Consider the following 19,098-nt stretch of genomic DNA (forward strand, 5'->3'; position numbering starts at 1 on the left):
AAGTTTTAGAACGCATGTCCAATAGGAAAATTCGTTTCTTAGTAATTCTCAGGCAATTTTTCTATTAAGTACGAGATGCGTTGAGAAAATCATTAAAAAAGAATGTTGTCATCTTTTTGTCGCTGACCATATCTAGTGATAGACATCAATATATTGAACCTTGAACTTCGAACTTTAAACTTATCGCTAGATACAATAATTGCTATTTACATGTAGATTAGGCTACTCCGAACAAAAAGTCTTTTATCATTTTGCAAATAATATATGCAAATTCATTAATTAAAGAAGCTTTTATGGCCATTTTCAATAATTAATAACTCGAAATTTTGCGCGGTTGTTCGCAAAATAATAAAAGACTTTTCTGCTCACTTTAACAAATTCTACTTACGCACGGCCGCTTGCCCAAACTTTTCGGGCATCCGGTATATGTCAGAAAATTAACTTGCGAAGAGGAAGAAGATAATTTTTCACTAAAATGTACAGTAAAAATATTTTTCATAAGAATTTTATTCATAAAATTTCTTGCAGTTTCGGCTTGATTTTATCCTCACGAGAAAATACGACTAAAAATTACGTACTAATATCCGTCATTCTATGTATTATTGACCGGCGATTAATATACGATTTGAGTTACGAGCTCCCCAAGAATCGTCTATTGCGCGCAACCATCATTACTTCAATAATCTATCGTAAATCAGTATGCGAAGATATATTACTAATAGACAAAAGTTACGGATATGTTGTTATTATAACGAGTTCGTGGCAAAATATTTTCTTACTTCGCCTTTGTTGCGTTGTGTCAGTCACGACTTAGGAATTTACAACACTATTTATGTTGTGTTTAATAGACATTTAAACCACGATTTATCATTTACATAGCGCCTTTTGAAAATATCTTTTCCGTTGCGATAGCACATTCTTTTGTGAATGCCAAACGATGTCGTCTCATACGTAATGCGTTAGAGACTGCGGCACGGGTTTTCCTGCAGTTTTACCTGGAAACATTGCAGCTGAATGAAACTAATGTGTTCCCAGAGAGCTGAAACGGGGGCCGGGGAATTACCTGACAATCTAACAAGTACGTAATATTTGCTATACAGTGAAAAAGAATTTCGGACATTGGAACGCATAGAGATCGGCCAACGGATTCGGATCGGTGCGAACGTTCGACACGAAGTGAAGCGGACTTGGGGGAAATTACGAGACCAATCTTTGGTCCCGCAAATCATGCTTCAATTTCATGCTTGGGTAAAGGATCGAAAGTCTTACCATTGCACCGGCCGTTCGCTCTGTCCATCTTGTCCTTCTCACCGATCACCGGCGATTTCTCCCGTGGTCCTCGTCGATCTGACTTGTCCTGAGATGGAAGCGAGATGGATATTCCTCAGAAGTAATCGAAGGTCAGGGCTTTCCCGGGCATCGCGATGAGACCAAGCGACCAGATTTATTCACCGTCGCGCGCATGTCGCGGCCGGTCTTCGCGCGAGGCGCCCACTTGGTCGCGATTCCGCGATCGGGGGATCGGGAAAGCACCGAGGACGGTGCCCGATGAAGCACCGGACGACACTGAGCGTACGTACTAAAGCTCGTACACGACGTAGATCGCTCACCAGTATCGGGGAACGCAATGCACCGCTACCATTGGCCGAAAGTCTCTCTTATCGGCCACGCATTCGACCGCGATCCGATCTGAGAGATCGCGTCGCTTCAGGCGAATTCGTCCCCGCCAAAATTCATTCGCGATGGAGAATGGATCTTACGCTCTATCACGCGCGGGTCCCCGTGGTCACGCGTGCGAAAGTAGCTCGACCAACGGTGTTAATGATGACTATGCATCGACGATACGATTACAATCGCTATCGTAATTTGGATATCGGTAATTTAAATAAACTTTTCTTTTCTTTCACTATTTCCTCACTTTCTTTCTCTCTCGTGAAATCAAAGAAAAAATACAATTCTACACACGATCGTGCATCAACAAGATTAATTTCTTCGCGATTACAATAAACATATATGTTATTATGACGAATTAATTTTCAACGTGAGCGAGATGAAACGATTGCCGGTAAGTTTTCTAACGTGTATTTATGTACGTGTGTGTTCGTAATCTGCTATTTGTAATCGGCATGTGTATGTGTGTATATGTAGATATGCGTATCATCTTGAAATATCCGGTTTTGCATGGTGATCGAGTGATAAAGCGGAAGTCGAAGAATTACCGATCTCCGAACGCATTTAATGTCGACAAACCGACTATTGTGACGGACCACAATAAGTGGTCAATTCTTGCACTGTGCACCCATTGAGGCAGCATTCTTCGTAGATACCCCTTTGCCTTCGGACGCGGCTGCCATGGTAACGATTTATGAATTGGGTTGCCCCCATCCCAGTCATAAAAAGAGAAGGTCTCTCGTAATTGATCGGATAGTCGGACATTTCCAATCCTGGAATGAAAGCGAATTTTTATTAAAGTACCTGTAATGAGGGTAGTATATTGTTTTAAGGTCGCTTGATCGTATTTTATTCAATTTCATAACCCTCGGTTTAATTTAATAATTGTGATTCTTATCGTCTGCTTTACCCCCCATTTACTTTGTGCACCTCGCCTTTTATCTTGTATTGATTCTCGGCGAAACTGGACGAACAAGCTTAAAGTACGCCGAAAAATTAAAGGATCACCTTTGCTGTCCTGGAAAAATAGGCAAAATTCAACAGATTGTAATTTCGACAAAAATTATCATAATTATGCGTTTTAAAGAATATTTTACAGATTAAAGCTTTTACTTTTCAAATCAATCTTTCGATAACGATTTTACTTATTTTTTACGAAGCAATACGATAAACAAAAAGAGGTCAGTTAAATATCAAAACTTTCGTCGAAATTTGCACAGTTTCATGGTGTGAATAAAAAATTGCACACGAATGCAGTTTACAGCTTTCGAAAGAGTGAATATTCACTTTTGATTTGCGTATTTGCTGATTATTGTGCAACATTTTTCGACAAAATTGCTTAATGTTGAAGTAAAAACGTTCTGTCAATTTTGAATCTTTACAAAAGACGAACGAATTAGTACTCATTATTCGTTTAAGATGTACCTAACATTCTTCTTTTAGAAGCGGATACATTTTTCGTATGTAAATTTTGCTTAAATATGACGCGAAAATTTAAACGATTCGCATATTTTCATCCAACCCGATATATCCCGGTGGGAAACGTTAAGAACAAGGTTGGTTTTGGCAGAATCTTGAAGTCCAGAATCCACTTATTCAAACGAGCAGAAAATCAAACGACTACGATGTTTTCTTTCTTATGCCCTTCATGTTGGGAGCGACGACTTTGGGCGAAATGACGTTCGCTTGATTCTACAGCAACAAAGTTACCGCATTGACCGATGCTGAGTGAAGGCGGAGGGGAGAAAGCTTGCGCGACATGAGCTTACGCGTGAAAGCTCCCTTGAATTTTATTTTCGCGGACAGGAAAGATAATTCTTTAATTTGCTGGCATAATTTATAAAAACAAACAACAAATAAACAAATATATACACAAGTCGTAAAGACTTGACAGAATGTTTCGGATGAATTCTACATAAATCAATGAGAAGTCAATACATATTTCGTACGTTTGACAAGTTGAGGATAAACGTTTAGATAACAATGCCATAATTTCGCCATAATTTCGTCATGGTTATACCCGACGGCAATCTTCTATCTTTAATCGGTAAATTTCGAATATCTCAACTAAAACGATGAAGAAAAGCGAGAAACGTATTTTTATGCGTCACGCGTGTCGCATTATTTATACGCAAATAAGCGGTATTTGGAACGTGGACACGCGCCTTTCACGATCGTCAATAAATCGTACGGTCGCGTCCAGATCCCGCTGTCAGATTACACGAATCCGTCTGACTGATTAGACACAACGATAAACCGTTTCGCTCGTCCCGAAGAAGAAGAAGAAAAACAGGACACGCACCAGTTCTCGACGTAAATCCTTCCGTTACCTCCGTCCATGTTTTCGGCGCGAAAATCGTCGTGAAGCGAACGGACAGAGGCCGCGGGAAAGAGGCAGCGACGCCTCCGATTATTGGCGTATTTAAGTTATTCGACGATTAGAGAGTGTGCCGGCTCATGATCCCACCTCGGGAATACGTAATGCGAGTTTCGCATGCATTATTCATCGGCGGCAAAGTGGCGATTACTCGGTTAATTGCGGGCACCAGATTGATCGCATACTTAATCGTCTTTCGTGGAATGTGCCGTGCTCGAGGAGCTGGCTAAAACCGGAAAGAACCCGGTACAAGAACGGAAGGAGAGAATTCCCCGGCGATTGGGAAAAGTTCCGTGCGAGTCGCGAGATTTACTCGCGAAGGCGAAGTTGTATCTGAGGTGGGCAAGTACGCGAATTAACTCACGCGGCTGACCTCATTTTCAGATGGAACCAACGTTCAATCGTGGGTCCGGTATAAATTAAGCCTGATTTGTATCCCCAGACGGGTCGTCTTAAATCCGCACATCCGACGTTGCGATTCGCGCGGGTGCGGGTGTATTCGTGCTCAAACGTCCGCATGTGCCGCCGGGATACGCAAACTCGCTCCGGGTGCTCGTTAAAATCGGCCTCCGAACCGACCGGCCGTTGCGTTGGAGGCTGAAGAAGAATACGCGCTGCCACGGGGTGATGTTAATCGAGAAAGAAGTAATCTTAGCGGCATTAATATTAACGAGCACGAGTCGCTGCATTACAAAGGCAAATTTTGTCGCGAGGAGACCGCGATCGAGGAACGTACTTCCTGAAATTATCATCACTCCTGCATGCGCATGAGAACATAATTGCCAATCGGCAAATTCGCCGTGAATCTCTTGGGTGAGAAGAAGCACGTGGATGTCGCTGTATCGTGATTAACGCTCAGTTGCACAGCCTCCGTTGCTAATTGCGAATGTTCGTCGACTAACGTGCGTAAATTTATACTTGAGATAATTGGCCCCAAAGATATATAATAATCGTTACGTTACCTGAAAACATATTACTGCGCCTGGTGCCGGCCTCGATGGAACGTTGGATTTTACTGTCCTCCTGTTGAACGTTTTTCTTGAACATGTTATTATACACGCCCGTGCAAACTGTCTGTAGAATATTGGACAGCCTTCTGCCGCAATATCTCTGCGGCACCTCCACGGACATCCTCGTGCCCAGCTGATGATAGCTGCTGTCGGATTGTGCATTTCCTGATTCTGGCACAAGAAACACCACAGCAAGGACCAGGGTCACGATCACACTCAATCGATACGCGAACATCTGAAAGTAATGCAATTTTCGTTTAATTACGTACCCGTGATCTCTCACGCATGCAGATTCTCTCTCGTCATCTTATTGGTTTTTATACATTTCATCGTCCGAATATCGCTGTGAAAATTTTGAAATTATGTCCCGATTTCTTGTCATCAATCGGCAGAAATGGATGAGACCGAAACGGTCGTTCTTGGCGTATTCGTAATCGTACATCGTAATTGAGAGTGGTTTTCTTTAAAAATAAAATAATAGCGATCTATCAGTGACGCCGTATAGCCTTCGAACGAATAGCAATATGACATTATCCGAGAGAAAAAATATTAAAAAAATAAAAAATATTTATTCAATGGACACTGATATTTACTTAAATCTAAATTTTTTTTATTTAAATTGAACAAACCATTGCTTTCATAAAAAGATGCAGATTTAAGAAAATGTATATTTCCTCATTTGAAAAAAAATTGTTTTTCAGTGTGTAAAAGCATCTATATTGATGGAAGAAAATATGTTATTAATATCCACTGAATAAATATGATTTATTTGTTAGATATTTTTTCTCTCACGACGTAGAGCAAATCGGGCGAATTGTTTGCTGAAATATTACCTACTTATATCGACGTATTTAGCATCCGTTCTTTATTCGCCATCCGGTTCGGATATTTTTTTAACTGTCCACTTAACTAGCAATGCTAAATATGAACATAGGAGCACACAGACATGAGGGCATGGACTTGGGTACTGATCGACGCCGAGTGCGTCGCTCGGAAGGCTCTTTATTGCCTCTGTTTATACTTGTCGAGATTTATTGAATGTACATGCATGTACAGGGTGTCCGAACTTGAGTGTACCAACGCTCGTGTACAGGTAGGTTTCATCGAACTGAATGGAAAAAATCCTCTAGCACTTTTCAAACGCGGCCACGATAATTATTGAAATATTAATTGAAAAAGATAGGCGAATCTATGCGCGCGCGATGCACTGCAAACGAGCTCTGAAAAGACAAAAGTGATCTTGTTTGCAAAATGACACAGGATTTATCCGTTCGATGAGTTCTACCTGCACACAAGCTTCGCTTTGACTCAAGTCTGGACACCCTGTATACATACAGAGTATAATTGCCTAATAGACGCGACGTCGGCGGCGGCACGGCACTCCAATGACCGTGCGCAGGGTGCTTCTATTTTTAGATATCTTTCACTTAAATATAAATCTCGTGCCAAAGAAAGAGAAAGAAAGAGAAAGAAAGAAACAGAAGGGAAAACGGAGTTCCCGGTAGAGGCAGAAGAGAAAGAGAAGAACACTTCTCGTGCGTTGACTATAGATGCGACCTTTGCTCACACGTTAACACTAACATCATTTCAGCGCTGCGCTACCAAATGGTCGTATCCAGTATATCCTCATTATTTTAGAGTCGACCACGTGCAACATTCGTTACACGTTTCTCCGGGGATGAGACATCACGGAGACATCCTATGTATCTTGCCGAGACAGCTTTTGATTACGTTTATGATACTGTCCGATTAGAACGGTAATGGTAATTTTGGTAATGAAACTCGACAGTTTTGAAGTTTAAAATATTCAGAGATCGAATTCTTTATGGCATCATCGTATCGTCAATTTCATGCGTCGCGTGCTACTGTCCGCTCGAATGCAATAGGAAAATCGAATGATAAATTTTACAAAAAATTATCTCTCATCGAAAGGAGCCTTAAGTGCTATGACAATTTGAATCGTGCATATTTTAGAGCAACGTGACTATTAATTGCTAATTGTATTTTCACCGGTGCATCTAGTCCGGATTAAATCATACAACATAGACACGTACATGTGCACGTACACGCATGTAAATACAGCTTATAAAATAATCTCTAGCTTAGGGAAGGTTAAAATAGTAATTCTGTAATATTTGCTCAAAGCGTGGCTGGTAACCACATGTAGTTGGATTACAGCAATGTTGACTTGTTTTGCAGCCTGGTCGATTAGTTGCGTTATCAACGAAAATGGGAATAAGACCAATGGCTTTGATACGTGATCGTATATGAATACAATATTTTAGTGGCGAAGCGTGATCGTGATGATTCTCACGACAATATTTACTTCTGATGATGTACAGATAAATATAAATAGATACAGATATAGATAAATAATCTTGAAATTTCCTACGTGTTTTTATTAACAGAAATCAATTGAGAGTGCATCTATTTTCCAGCAATTTCAACGGATCGACGATGAACCTTTTAATTACGATAGTATCGATCTGAGTCTCGGAATCGCTTGGAATTGAGTTAAAAAAAGAAAAAAAGTATCGAATTCTTTTCATTTCGACGTTTCTCTCAAGGTTGAGGGACATTATTCATGATCGATTCGCGTATGCAATATCATTAGGTAGACGCGTGCCAGACTCGTCGCCGTAGCAGACACATTTACTTGCCCTCTTCAAGCTACACGAATATAGGGCAGAACCATTTCTATTCCCGGCGCATCGTGGCGATGAGAATTAGCGTTTAACACCAGCAATAACAGAAAGAAACGACGCATATTGATGTCGAAGTTATCTAACTCTATTTATCTCTCTTTCCTCGTGCGATTAGTATTGACGGTGCTGAAAACACGCGTCCTTGAAGAGCATTACTGTGCCTTCGATACGGCCGATATATCGATATTGAATCGTTCGTTGCATTCGCTATTCGACAAAGGTCTTTAACATACCAATACGGATCGATACAGCTCCTAAAATTAACGATTCAGTTCCCATCGCGATAACGCGGCGTTTCTAATATTTACTTCATCGTCGCACGTTTCACATAATTACATAGTTGAGTCGTGAACCTTTTAAATATTCAGCACCGATCGTCTGTGCGGTGGTTCCCCTTCGTCGGCGCGAAAGAAATCGCGTGTCTACCGATCGGAAAAGTAAAGGCAAAACGAGACCCCCCAAAAAAAGCGTATTTGCGTCTCTGCAAGCTCTGCGATCTCGAGCAAGCTCGAGTGGTATCTCATCGCGAAATTAATAAGCGCTATCGTAAACGCCGACACACCACAGCCGCGGGCGAGCGAAAGCGCAAACGCGAGGATTATCTGCGAAAATCAAAACGTCCGTACGTGATACAAAGTATCCTATTATCTCCGCGTATCGTGTAATGTGCGCGCAGCTATGCGTCGGTAATCTTGTATCGGAGAGAGCTGTCGAGACTGTTTTTACGCTTAAATATCGCGATTTTATCGGCCAAGATCGTTGAAATAATTTCTCGCACGGGAAAAAATTTTGCTGTCGTAGTCAACCGTAGTTTAGTTGAAAATGTCTCGCTGCTTAGCCAAAAATTTGCCGCTACAACCGAAACTTCAGTGACTGTTGCTAAGTGTATAGCTGCCACATCTAACATACTGTCTACTGTAGCCGAATTTGTACACGGAATAAAGAACTCGGTTCCCGCAACAGAATATGGCACTCATACACTCAGCAACGGTAACCAAAGTTCCAATTACGGCAACAAATTTCCAGCTACAGCAGCGAAACACCTTCGGCAGAACGTATGATTAACTGCGCCAGCGAAATCTTTTCTTCCGTGCGATAAGTAATAATAATAATAGTACGTTATTTGTTCAATTTCGCGCGTATCGCGATATATTATTGTGTCGTGGGCGCCTCGGCTTCACCTCGCTTGAAATTCGCGCAAAATAAGATCGAGCGACGATTACTGTGTTGATATTGTACGGCGTGCGCGTCGTTCATTGGCTTCTCGTCTGGCGTTTCCGACGATTGTAAACAGTGTCGAGCTACATAGAACCACCGGTCATCGCAAAAAGAAACGCATTTCGCGATAGCGCAAAGTCCCGTTGAAATTGAAAAGAGGACTCGCTCCAGAGCGGGGTCTCGATCGACCCTCCCTGTCCTCCGCCGTTCCCGGGACGTCTCTCTCTCGCGCCCTCCTTTCTCTTTCTCACGACCACCGCGCATTTCTATTTTTGTCCTCGTCTTTTCTTTTGGCATTATCTGCCAAGTATCACAGGCAGACACACAAGTAACAAACACGTGTATATAATAATCGGAGGAAAGATACTAAGCGGTCCGCGTTCACTTGTACACACTCGAGAGAGCGCGCTTACGTCCGATCGAGTGCGAGAACCGGCGAAGGGTGATCGACTTTCCCGGCTAGAGCGTGATCGCGAAGTTCGCAAAAGAGAACCGGAAAACTTTTTCGTTTCCGTGCATGGCGAATGAAAGAGCGAATGGTTGAAAATTCCGGAACTAATTCGGCTCGTCACGGCACCGTCCCGCGGGATTTCGCTCGATCTCGCTGGTGATCCAAAGCTGCAAAGTTACGCCGCATCTTATAATGAGGAATACGCTTGGCATGAGGAGTGCAATTTCCGACACGAAATTATGCTGAGATGCCGCTCGACAATCGCCTATTAATGAAGGCTTCTTCTCGTATCGGAATCTCGGGCATTGCATAAGGAATAATTGTTCAGCTCCGCAAATTGAAATAACGAATGCGAGATATCGCGGGACGCAAGCAAAAATAGCTCACTATTTTAAGAGCCAGTCGATTGTAGGGTCGGAAAATGGCCGGTGTCTCAAGTAAAGACGGTGTTTTTTAATGGCGGGATTGCGCCACTTCACGCGTATCTTGCGTTATGCAGGGTGCAGCTTGGATAGAAAAACTCGTGACTGATATGACGGAGACTCCAACATCGTGCCCCTATGTGAGTTACGAGCGATAAAAAGCGCGCTTTTAGTCTCGTCGGAGCTTGCCCGCAGCATGTATGTAATTTCCTGAATGAGACAACACATATCGTACGCAGAGATCGATACGGCGCAATTTTTAGCGGGCGCGATAGCGATCGCGAAGCACACAAAAAATACGCGAAGGGAGGCGCATTCCGGTAACAAATATTTGACGAAAACCAATATTTAACAGCACCGTTTACCGGCCGCGGCGCGGAAATTGTAACACGATATCCGATTAGATGACCAAGCGACTAATCGCGCAGCTCGTTAGAAGCGAAGAAGATCGTCCCGATTAAGATTACGAAATCGGAATGCTGCTCCAACATCGCCAAGTGGTATAATTAATTATACGCCATTTATTCGTGCCACACCATGTATATGGAATTCCCGGCAATTGAGCAGAACGTATTGAATAACGAGGGTATGCATTTATGCGCTATAAATCATACGTCCAGCAAGAAGTGCCGACGTGAAAGGAAAAGAAGCATTCACCTTCCGCCAAACGCATAAATTAATCGGTCCGTCGCTCGATCGACCAGCGCCTAATTGCGTCTAATTTATTGAGCACAATTAATTTCAACGAGAGAGATCGTGATCTTCCGCGTCAAAATGCGAAATTCGAACATGTAACTCGGGTTGTGACGAAATGGGGGACTTAATGCACACGTATGAGGCGTTGCGCCATTCCCTAAGGGTGTCAACGACAGGTGGGTTACTGTAACTAAAGATTAAAAAGAGTGCAATGAGTGAAAAATGTTTAAGTTCGAATAGTTATTTTATTAACGGAGCAGAACCGTTTTGTCAATCGTTGCTTGATCGACGTGTGTCGTGCAGTTGACGTTATAATTTGAAGAGACCGCCTAAACCAATGAGACTCGCATTCTCTAATAATACAATTGCACAGTGCACGAACACCAATCGTATTACACATATATGCGTCAAGTGCAGCAATTTGAGAGAACTCGCATAGGACTTGAAGCTGCTGCGCATGGCTGGAGAATTAGTGTCAGCCGTTATTCTCGAGTAATTCGGGATTTGTAGAAACGGTTCTCCCTTTCGCAACGATCCCGACGCAAAATGTGAAACGATCGAAAATGGCTCTGACAAATATCTGGGCAATAATACGCCGAATAATTTTAAACAGAATTTTTTTATTTTCGCCGAATTATGTTCGTTAGATCTTCGTGAAAGACTCAAGATTGAATCAAGACGGAAAATAGAATTTAACGACGAAACATCGCGGTCCCGGTGTGACGAAAGTCTCCCCTCGCGAGCAATAATAAACGCGTTTCACCGCGCTAATAGCAGGAGAGATCGGTCGCGAAATTAAACGGCGAAATCCACTCGGCGAACGAGCGCGTTTTTATCTTGAAAGCTCGCAGAAGAGTGCGTGTTCCGGTAAACACCACCAATTAACTGTAACACTGCGTCGATAGTTATAATTTCTCACTCAACAATATAAGCGCGATGTAACATGCGTTGTATACGACAGTTACATCGTTGAGTGGAGGATTATTACATTGTTGTTGTAACGTTACCGTTTTAATTGGTGTTTACTCAGTTCCTTATATAATCAGAGCGACGTTAAAGAAGCTTTCGAAGGACGAAGACTTACTGAGTACGTTGAGGTAAAAACGTAGATTATAAGGCGAGTTCTCTATCACCGGGTAATATCACAGTCTGGCACTCTTTCTCGGGTGACGTTGTTACGGAACGTTGCGGGCGCAAACAGGTGGGACGACGTGACGGTGATCGCTACGGTGACAGCGAGGCTAGTTATTCTCATGGGGAATGCGATCATGAAATGCCCCGTGGACGGGAAATATCGGGCCGAATATCGTCTGGAGGAAGTGCCGGTCACGATCAAGTCCTCCTACTATCTGTATCGATGCACCCGTTGACAAGCACTTCGCGCCCGAGATCGCTCCATTGTTCTCCGGCTGAATCTGCGCCGAACGAGATCATCCACCGGGAGCGACCGCGATCTCTCAGCTGAAGCAGCGGCTCCTCCAGCGGATCGCGCAATCCGGTTCTCCAGCGAGACGCTGACCCCGCAGCTTCGTTAGCGTGTAAAGTGCGTGTACAGGGGCACGGTGTGTGTGCTCTTCTTCTTATTCCTAGCTCGTAGATGCTTACATGTCATGTAGATCACAGTCGTGTATCCTACTTCTCTTGTCGTCCTCCTTGCGACGAGAATGTCGCAGCGAGACGGTTGCGTTACTTTCTATGAGATCCTCCGATGTCCCGCTCGACCCTCGTCGAGAATGCTCTTCCGCGATTTCGAGCTGACGAGCCGATATCGAATCGTAAGCTCCTATTAACGGTCCGAGATATTACCCAGCCTGCGGAGAGACCAGCGGTGACGATCGCGAGCGCGGACCCCACGCTTCTCTCTTTCCGAGAGGATCGACGAGGCACGTCTCGACCGCTCGGTCGCCGACGAGCGTCTCAGACTCTTCCGACTGGGAACCGTGTGGTCAAGTTTCTGACAATGCCAGCCTGATTGACCGCAATTGTCCTGTCCTCGGAGGAGTTCTCCGTCTCGAGAGGAAACCGTTGACGAACTAGCGTAAGGTGGCTAGCTCTCTCTCTCTCTTTCTCAGCCTTGAATCTACTGTCTTTTGAATGTGTGGTCGGGAGAAAGTAAAAAAGAGAGCCAATAATATTGACAAGGGAAGGAAGACGACGAGCAAGAAGAAGAAATACGCGCGGCCTACATAAAGAAAAAGATTTCTTTCAATTTAGCGTAATAATGTTTACACGACTTGAGTTTGTTTAGTATAAACAACATAATTTAATATCAAATATTTTATTTGAATGAAAGTGTCGTTTCATCGGAATAAACCATGTTGTTTGGTAGAAAGAACAGTATTATTTAGAGGAAATAATATTTTGCTTTCAATAAAAAAAATTCTTTCACTATATATTATATTTATTCCACTGAAGCAAAAAAGCCGTTGTTCGTGATTGAGTCAACTAACATTCTGTTAAAGCCCTAACTCAGAAGCGAGTCCAGGGAGTCAATTAAATACCTCAAAAGGTAGTGAAAATTATAAAAATGAATAAATGCACTAGGTGTTGACCGGTGAAATTATAAATATTTTAGTAAATTTGCCCACTTTTGTAATTCCCATTACGTTTTAAGATACACAATTGACTCTCAGATCAACCAGCTGATCGCCCGGCATTGTTCTCCGAAATTCCCGGCGAAGTAACGGCGCGATCGACGAGAAAACAAAATCGTAAATCAAACCGAACTCTGTTGGGGACGTACAAACAAAATTTTATATTCGCGATCGAGGAAAAAAGTTCCCACGTTGGGAATTCGTATCAACGGCGAGTGCAATCACACCGAATGCGCCTATCGAGCTGCGACTCGATAGGCCATATTCGGTGTGACTGCACTTGCCGTTGATACGAATTAATTTCTCCGATCCCGCTGCACCCTTCCCGCCCTCCGTTCGTTCCCCGCCACGGGAGCGGCAGGTCGCGGCGGGTGTCGCGACGTCTCCGCTCGACGATCGCTTCCAAATTGAATGACCTCTATCGGGAGGTCGTGCACGAGGTGCGAAGACGTGAGACAGTCGACTTTCTCCGTTCTTTTTTTGTCGTATATTCTTCCAGCCTCCGCCTCCGCAGACGGCCAATTGCGGACAGTTGTCTGCGAACATGTGTCACAGCCAGATCGTACTGTCTCTCAGTGCACTCTCTCTTTCTTTTTGGCACGATCGCGATCGCCGTCTGTCGCGTCTGACAGACAGTGACCCGCCTGCTCCTCACCGAGCTTACATCGCGGCGCTTTATCGCGAAATCAAGTAAGTTTCACGCCCCTAATTACACCACTTGTCTCTTCCACATAACCATTTAGCCGAGTTCCGAGACTTTCGATGTTGGAGCGCACTGACTTTCGAATATTTCGGTAAGATGAAATACAAATTTCGTTGAAATCTGGATTGTTGGAATCAAGACCAGTCGTGAATAAAGCCGAACAGAGGCAGATCGTCCATTTGCGTTATTCTTGCTATTTAGTTTGCGAGAAGTGTTTGTCACGTGCATCTGATTATAATTCCATGAACTTGCGATGTTTAGATTACCGAGACTTTACATTTATTTTACATATGTGACTATAGTTATAAAAAAAAACACATTTTTTCAAATTTTTCCGAAAAAAGCCGAAAATATCCGGTAAAAAGAAAAAAATTTTTTTATTCATCCACGAAGAAACCGATAAAACTGGAAAAATGGAAAAGAATCCAATTTTTCCGAGATTTTAAAACTATAATGGAAACAGTGTACGATATAAATGCAAATAGAGACTGCTCAACATCTGTAGACATTCTGAACAACCGCACTCTTTTGTCATTAAGACTCTATCATCGGCAGGGTACTCCGATCTCGAAGTACAAGTGTCGGGCAGATGCTATCCTCCTCTTAACCGATCACAATCCTGCAATTGAGTCAGCGAAGCACCGCTTCACGCGGGTAATTGTCCTCGTAAACGGAAAGTACTGCTGTCCTACTTACATGGCCAGCCCTAATGGGACCTATTACTGGACACGTGAATAGAAGCAAGCAACGGATTTTCCTACATGAAAATTACAATTTCACCTGTCTCGGAAATAATGACGTGCTTCTCAACACTTGACGGGCTCTTAATAACGCGATAATTCAGAGACATTACTTTACGTTTGATATGAACCGCGTCCAAATTTGAAAGTCTTCTACACACACACAATCCGATAATAATAATAATAAAATATACTATTTTATTAAAAAAAAAATATATATATATATATGTAATGTATAATATTTAATAATAATAATAAATTTTATGCTTATATATATATATATATATATATATATATATATATATGAATAAAATATAAATGTATAATATTGTATATAACATATCTTATTGTTGTGTGTGTGTGTGTGTATTGGAGATCTGAAAGAAGGATTTTAGATCAGCCGTTGCTAGTAATATTCGGTGCAGTACAGTTAGCAAAAGAATTCAAGAAAGTCACGTTTATTAGATCGAGAAGATAGAAAGCCTTTCGCGAGCTTTTTTTCCAAGAAATCGGATGTGTAGGGACGTGAAGCGATCTAACGATAAGTTAATTGTAAGGCATATTGCGGTAATACGAAGAATCTTCAAGTATAGCGCGGCTCGCGTGACGTTGCTCATTCCCTACCCAGGTTTATCCACAACAGTCAAGTTTTTGCACGACGAAGTGGGCTGCACACGCCTCCTTTCATCCCCCTTTTTCCACCCCTGTTTGTGCCCAATGTAACTTGAATTGTTTCATCTATTATGCACTCATATTTTTAACTATACATATATACGAGGTCTTAAATGAGATAATTATATTATCGATGACTCACACTGTAGGTAACTGTCGAAAATATAACCGGCTTAAATATTCAATACTATTTAACTAATAACGTCCCACAGGACGTAAAGCACTTCTGTTTTGCCCTCGCAACCGCGTGTAATTTAATATTAAAGCGGATCGTTTGTATTTTATATGAAAATAAACACGTATCTGTGCTATTTTTAGCTGTTATAATTTCTTGTTTTTATACCACGACCTGTTTGTTTTGAAATTTAGATTTTGGTTCGGACATACAAAATATCTGGCCGTATTAGTCAAACGATACACACACAGGGACACTGTCTCGAACTTTCTCGATAAATAACGACGAAGAATATAGGAAACAAAATAAACAAACCGAGATATCTTATATGACGACACGGTCAACGATCGTGATCAATAAAGGCCAGCGCGGCTTTTATTCGCAATATTAGCATCGTACTTTACTCGTGATATTTGTTTGCCATAACTCGCGTGATGGGATGAGCAATATTTATCGCCTCGGCGAGCAGCTTGCATCATAAATATCGGAAAAAGTTCGTAAAGTGTTGCAAAAATCACTATAAGCGACGAGAGTTCGACCACGCAAAAAGCTATGTCGCGTATCCTGCCCGTTTGAAATTGCGGCCGTGTTTAAATATCAAATTGGAATAATATTATACGTGACTTTCATGCAACATAAATCAAATTCAAAAACAGGCTACTACTTTCGATGTTAAATGTCAACGCGCATGTCCGAAATATGGCTTCGTATGACAACGGAAATATGAAGTAAGAATGTTCAAAATAAAAATCATTGGCACGAATTGGGGCATGAATTTTTATTAACTCAGTAACGTTATTAAGACGATCGCACTGCCTAAGATTTGACATTAAATCAGTCTCGAATTTTAGCCTGACATTTACTTTCCTTACAGAGAAAGTGCCGAAGCTTCCTCCCTAATCGCGAATTATCACCATTAAATAAATGATTACATACATCCGTTCGGTAGTCTGTAACACGTCTGTAATCGTTGAGATTAAAAATCGGCAACAGGTCAATAAAGCAGGCTCCGTATATACGGATGTTTGAAAAAGAAAAACGAAGAAACGTTCGACTGGTGATTAGCAGCGATCTAAGTGTGAAATGCCGAGCGGGAACCGATTAAATCGCGCGCGTTCCTCCTCGAACCGCTTCGAACGTATCCAAAAGATACCCGGCGAATTGTGCCGCCGCAAGAAGCGTCTCAAGCGCACTTCGTTGAATTATTAAAGGGCTTTTTCCTTCGATACGAGAGGAGAAAAAGCGGTCTCTCATAAATACAAACTTATATCACGGTCATAATGCGGATAATTGAGCGCGAGCATGGCATAACGGACAGCGCACTGGTCCACTATGTAGCGGCGGTCCCGGGTTCGATCCCGGTAAAAGCCAAAGTATTATCTACGCTCGTGTCTCCTCTCGGAAAGAAGCGGCAACCTACCGAGAGAGAAGAGTATTCTTCGCCATGAACGCTTCTCGAAGAAATTTGCCGTTCGAGACCGGCGTTATTAAAACCGTAGATCCCATGTGTCAGCGTACGCGCACCGCAGACATGTGAGAGAGGACCACGTCCTGGCCGCATAGGACGAGGAAGAATACGAAAAAGAAAAGAAAGGGATAATCGCGGACGTGTGTTTATCATCAAACTTACAGTGAAATATTTTCCTATCTGTGTGCGCGGCCGGAAGGTGCGTGTGTGTCCAGCAGTGTGATACGATGACGTTCGCTAAAAATTTGTACCTTCGTGCGTACGAGGTGGCGGAAAGGTCGGCGGCGACGATACGTGTACTCACTGTGCGAGAGAATGTGGCCGGCGATTGTTACTCGATGATGCGTGTACGTCTTGTGGTGGCCGAAAAGGTGGCCGCCTCCCTTATAAACACTCAACCCGCCAGTGGTAATACTGAGCAGCGGAGACGTGTTCATTAAGCACGTTTACACGGGGGCACCTGTCAGCTTCCCTTAATCGCGCGGCACGCGGCTAATGCTGCCGCCTGCATACGGAAGGGCGTGCGGTCAACCGTGAACTGTGCCCCCTACACCTCATTTTGCACCCTCGCGCGGCCGATTGGGTCCGGCACGGTGCCGACTTCCCGAAAGGGCCGCGCGCTCCTCCTTCGACCGGTACGCTCGCCGTTGCGACCGTATTGAGCGCTTACATTTTTTTTTAACGTCGTCCTGCTTGTAGGAGAGTAAAGAGAAATGAGAGAAAAAGGTAGAGCAATTCTCGCCCTTAGATAGACCTCCTTCCGCTCCGAAATACGTAGCGGAGTCGTGTCGATCTATTGTCATTGCAAATGACATTTTTTAGCGATTTGAAATATCGACGTGTGAAAAACGCATCGACGTGTGACGGGGTGCGCGAAATATCAACGAGAATTGGCGCGGTTTTCTTCTCTTCGGAATTATGCTTGTATAATTGAGTTATATTCAGTGAAACGATGTTGTTGAATGAAAGACAAACTATATTTTGCGTGTAATCGAAGGAGCAGAGTCCTAGATATCTTGCCGAAGCAAGGATAATCTAAAACGACAATCTACAGAGCAGCGAAGAGACGCGCGAAAGATGTCCGAAAGAAGTAGGACGCCGACGAATCATGCGTTGAAAATGCGGCGTATTTCGAGTCATTGGGATCCGCGGGGTCAGACACTTGACCTGGCTCTCGGCGGCTCCTGCGAGTGTCCAAAAAGGGAATTTTAAATGGAGCATCGACGTCGCTTTCACAGACGCCCGGGCTGAGCCGTGATGACTTATCAAGGACGCTGTTTTCGATTAGAATAGGATCTCGCGAGCTATAATAGGTCAACGAGCGTCTTCGGGTTTCCTGGGTGGCGCGGTGCGGCGCGGTGCGTCGCGTCGCCTCGCGTCGCGTCGCGTCGCGAAGTCGGACCCCAGCAAGCGGTCGTCTCGAGGTCGATTAACGCGTTAACCTTCACGTCGGCTACCAGTTTTCGTTTGCCCGGCAATACGGAATCTATTTTCGCCCATCCTAACATAGATTGGGAGATTTGTTTGGAACTCGGCGACGTAAATCCCGTCCAAAACATCGGGATATATGTCGTTTACGGTTTATAGCGTTCATTCGAGCGGTTATTATTCTCTCTCTCTCTCGGCCCCGTTGCCGAAGAAAATAACCGGGAGAAAATACCAAATAACAAGCACGCGATAACGGTCAATTTGCATCGAAAACACTGCGACCGCTCTCGTGCTGGCAGAGAACGATAGCGGTTTTGTCATTACTCGATTCGGTGTTCGCTTTTTTTGCTATCTAAATATAATATATTTGCTTTCATTCCGCTTTCTCTCTCTCTATGGTATCTGAGGAGAGCCGGTTCGGACGTGTCGAGAACTTTTCGCTAATGCGCGACTTATATCTGAAACTCGAAAAGAACGTGCACTCATCCTCACACGCGGCCTCTTCTTCGGCGATGTGACTGGAATGCGTTAAATTCGATCGAACGATTTTAGAAACGCCCTGTACATACCGTGAAATGCGAGGAGGAAGAAAAGAAATTAACAAGAAAAAAGAAATTAGTTATTTATCGCTAAACCTATTTATGCACATCACGTGGATGGAAGTATAAGTGATGAAATTAGGTAATTCACAAGCACCCTATACATCGCATTCATGTTTCATTTCCATATTTATCGGGTAGAGCATTTTTACATTACGCACACACACCA

At 43.2% G+C, this 19,098-nt stretch overlaps 1 protein-coding gene across 5 annotated transcripts; it reads right to left on the reverse strand.

The window, feature by feature from the left end:
* Positions 1 to 540: 540 nt before the first annotated feature.
* Positions 541 to 17,253, reverse strand: LOC106750697 (LIRP-like). 5 transcript variants are annotated; one of them, XR_001374976.1, is made up of 4 exons: positions 17,207 to 17,253; positions 5,011 to 5,293; positions 1,270 to 2,444; positions 541 to 995 (listed from the first exon to the last, which is right to left on the reverse strand). XR_001374976.1 is itself a non-coding variant. In XM_014631198.1 (4 exons), the coding sequence occupies exons 3-4, from the start codon at positions 5,291 to 5,293 to the stop codon at positions 2,254 to 2,256; spliced, it is 474 nt and encodes a 157-aa protein (XP_014486684.1). In that variant the 5' UTR covers positions 17,065 to 17,139; positions 17,207 to 17,244; the 3' UTR covers positions 541 to 2,253. The 5 variants fall into 5 exon arrangements, 4 of the variants coding, with proteins under 4 accessions (XP_014486684.1, XP_014486682.1, XP_014486683.1 ...); XM_014631198.1 differs by adding an exon at positions 17,065 to 17,139 and having other exon boundaries at positions 541 to 2,444; positions 17,207 to 17,244; XM_014631196.1 differs by having other exon boundaries at positions 541 to 2,444.
* Positions 17,254 to 19,098: the final 1,845 nt, after the last annotated feature.

This window comes from Dinoponera quadriceps, unplaced genomic scaffold (assembly GCF_001313825.1).
Source record: "Dinoponera quadriceps isolate SergipeBrazil2010 unplaced genomic scaffold, ASM131382v1 scaffold5144, whole genome shotgun sequence".
NCBI lineage: Eukaryota > Metazoa > Arthropoda > Insecta > Hymenoptera > Formicidae > Dinoponera > Dinoponera quadriceps.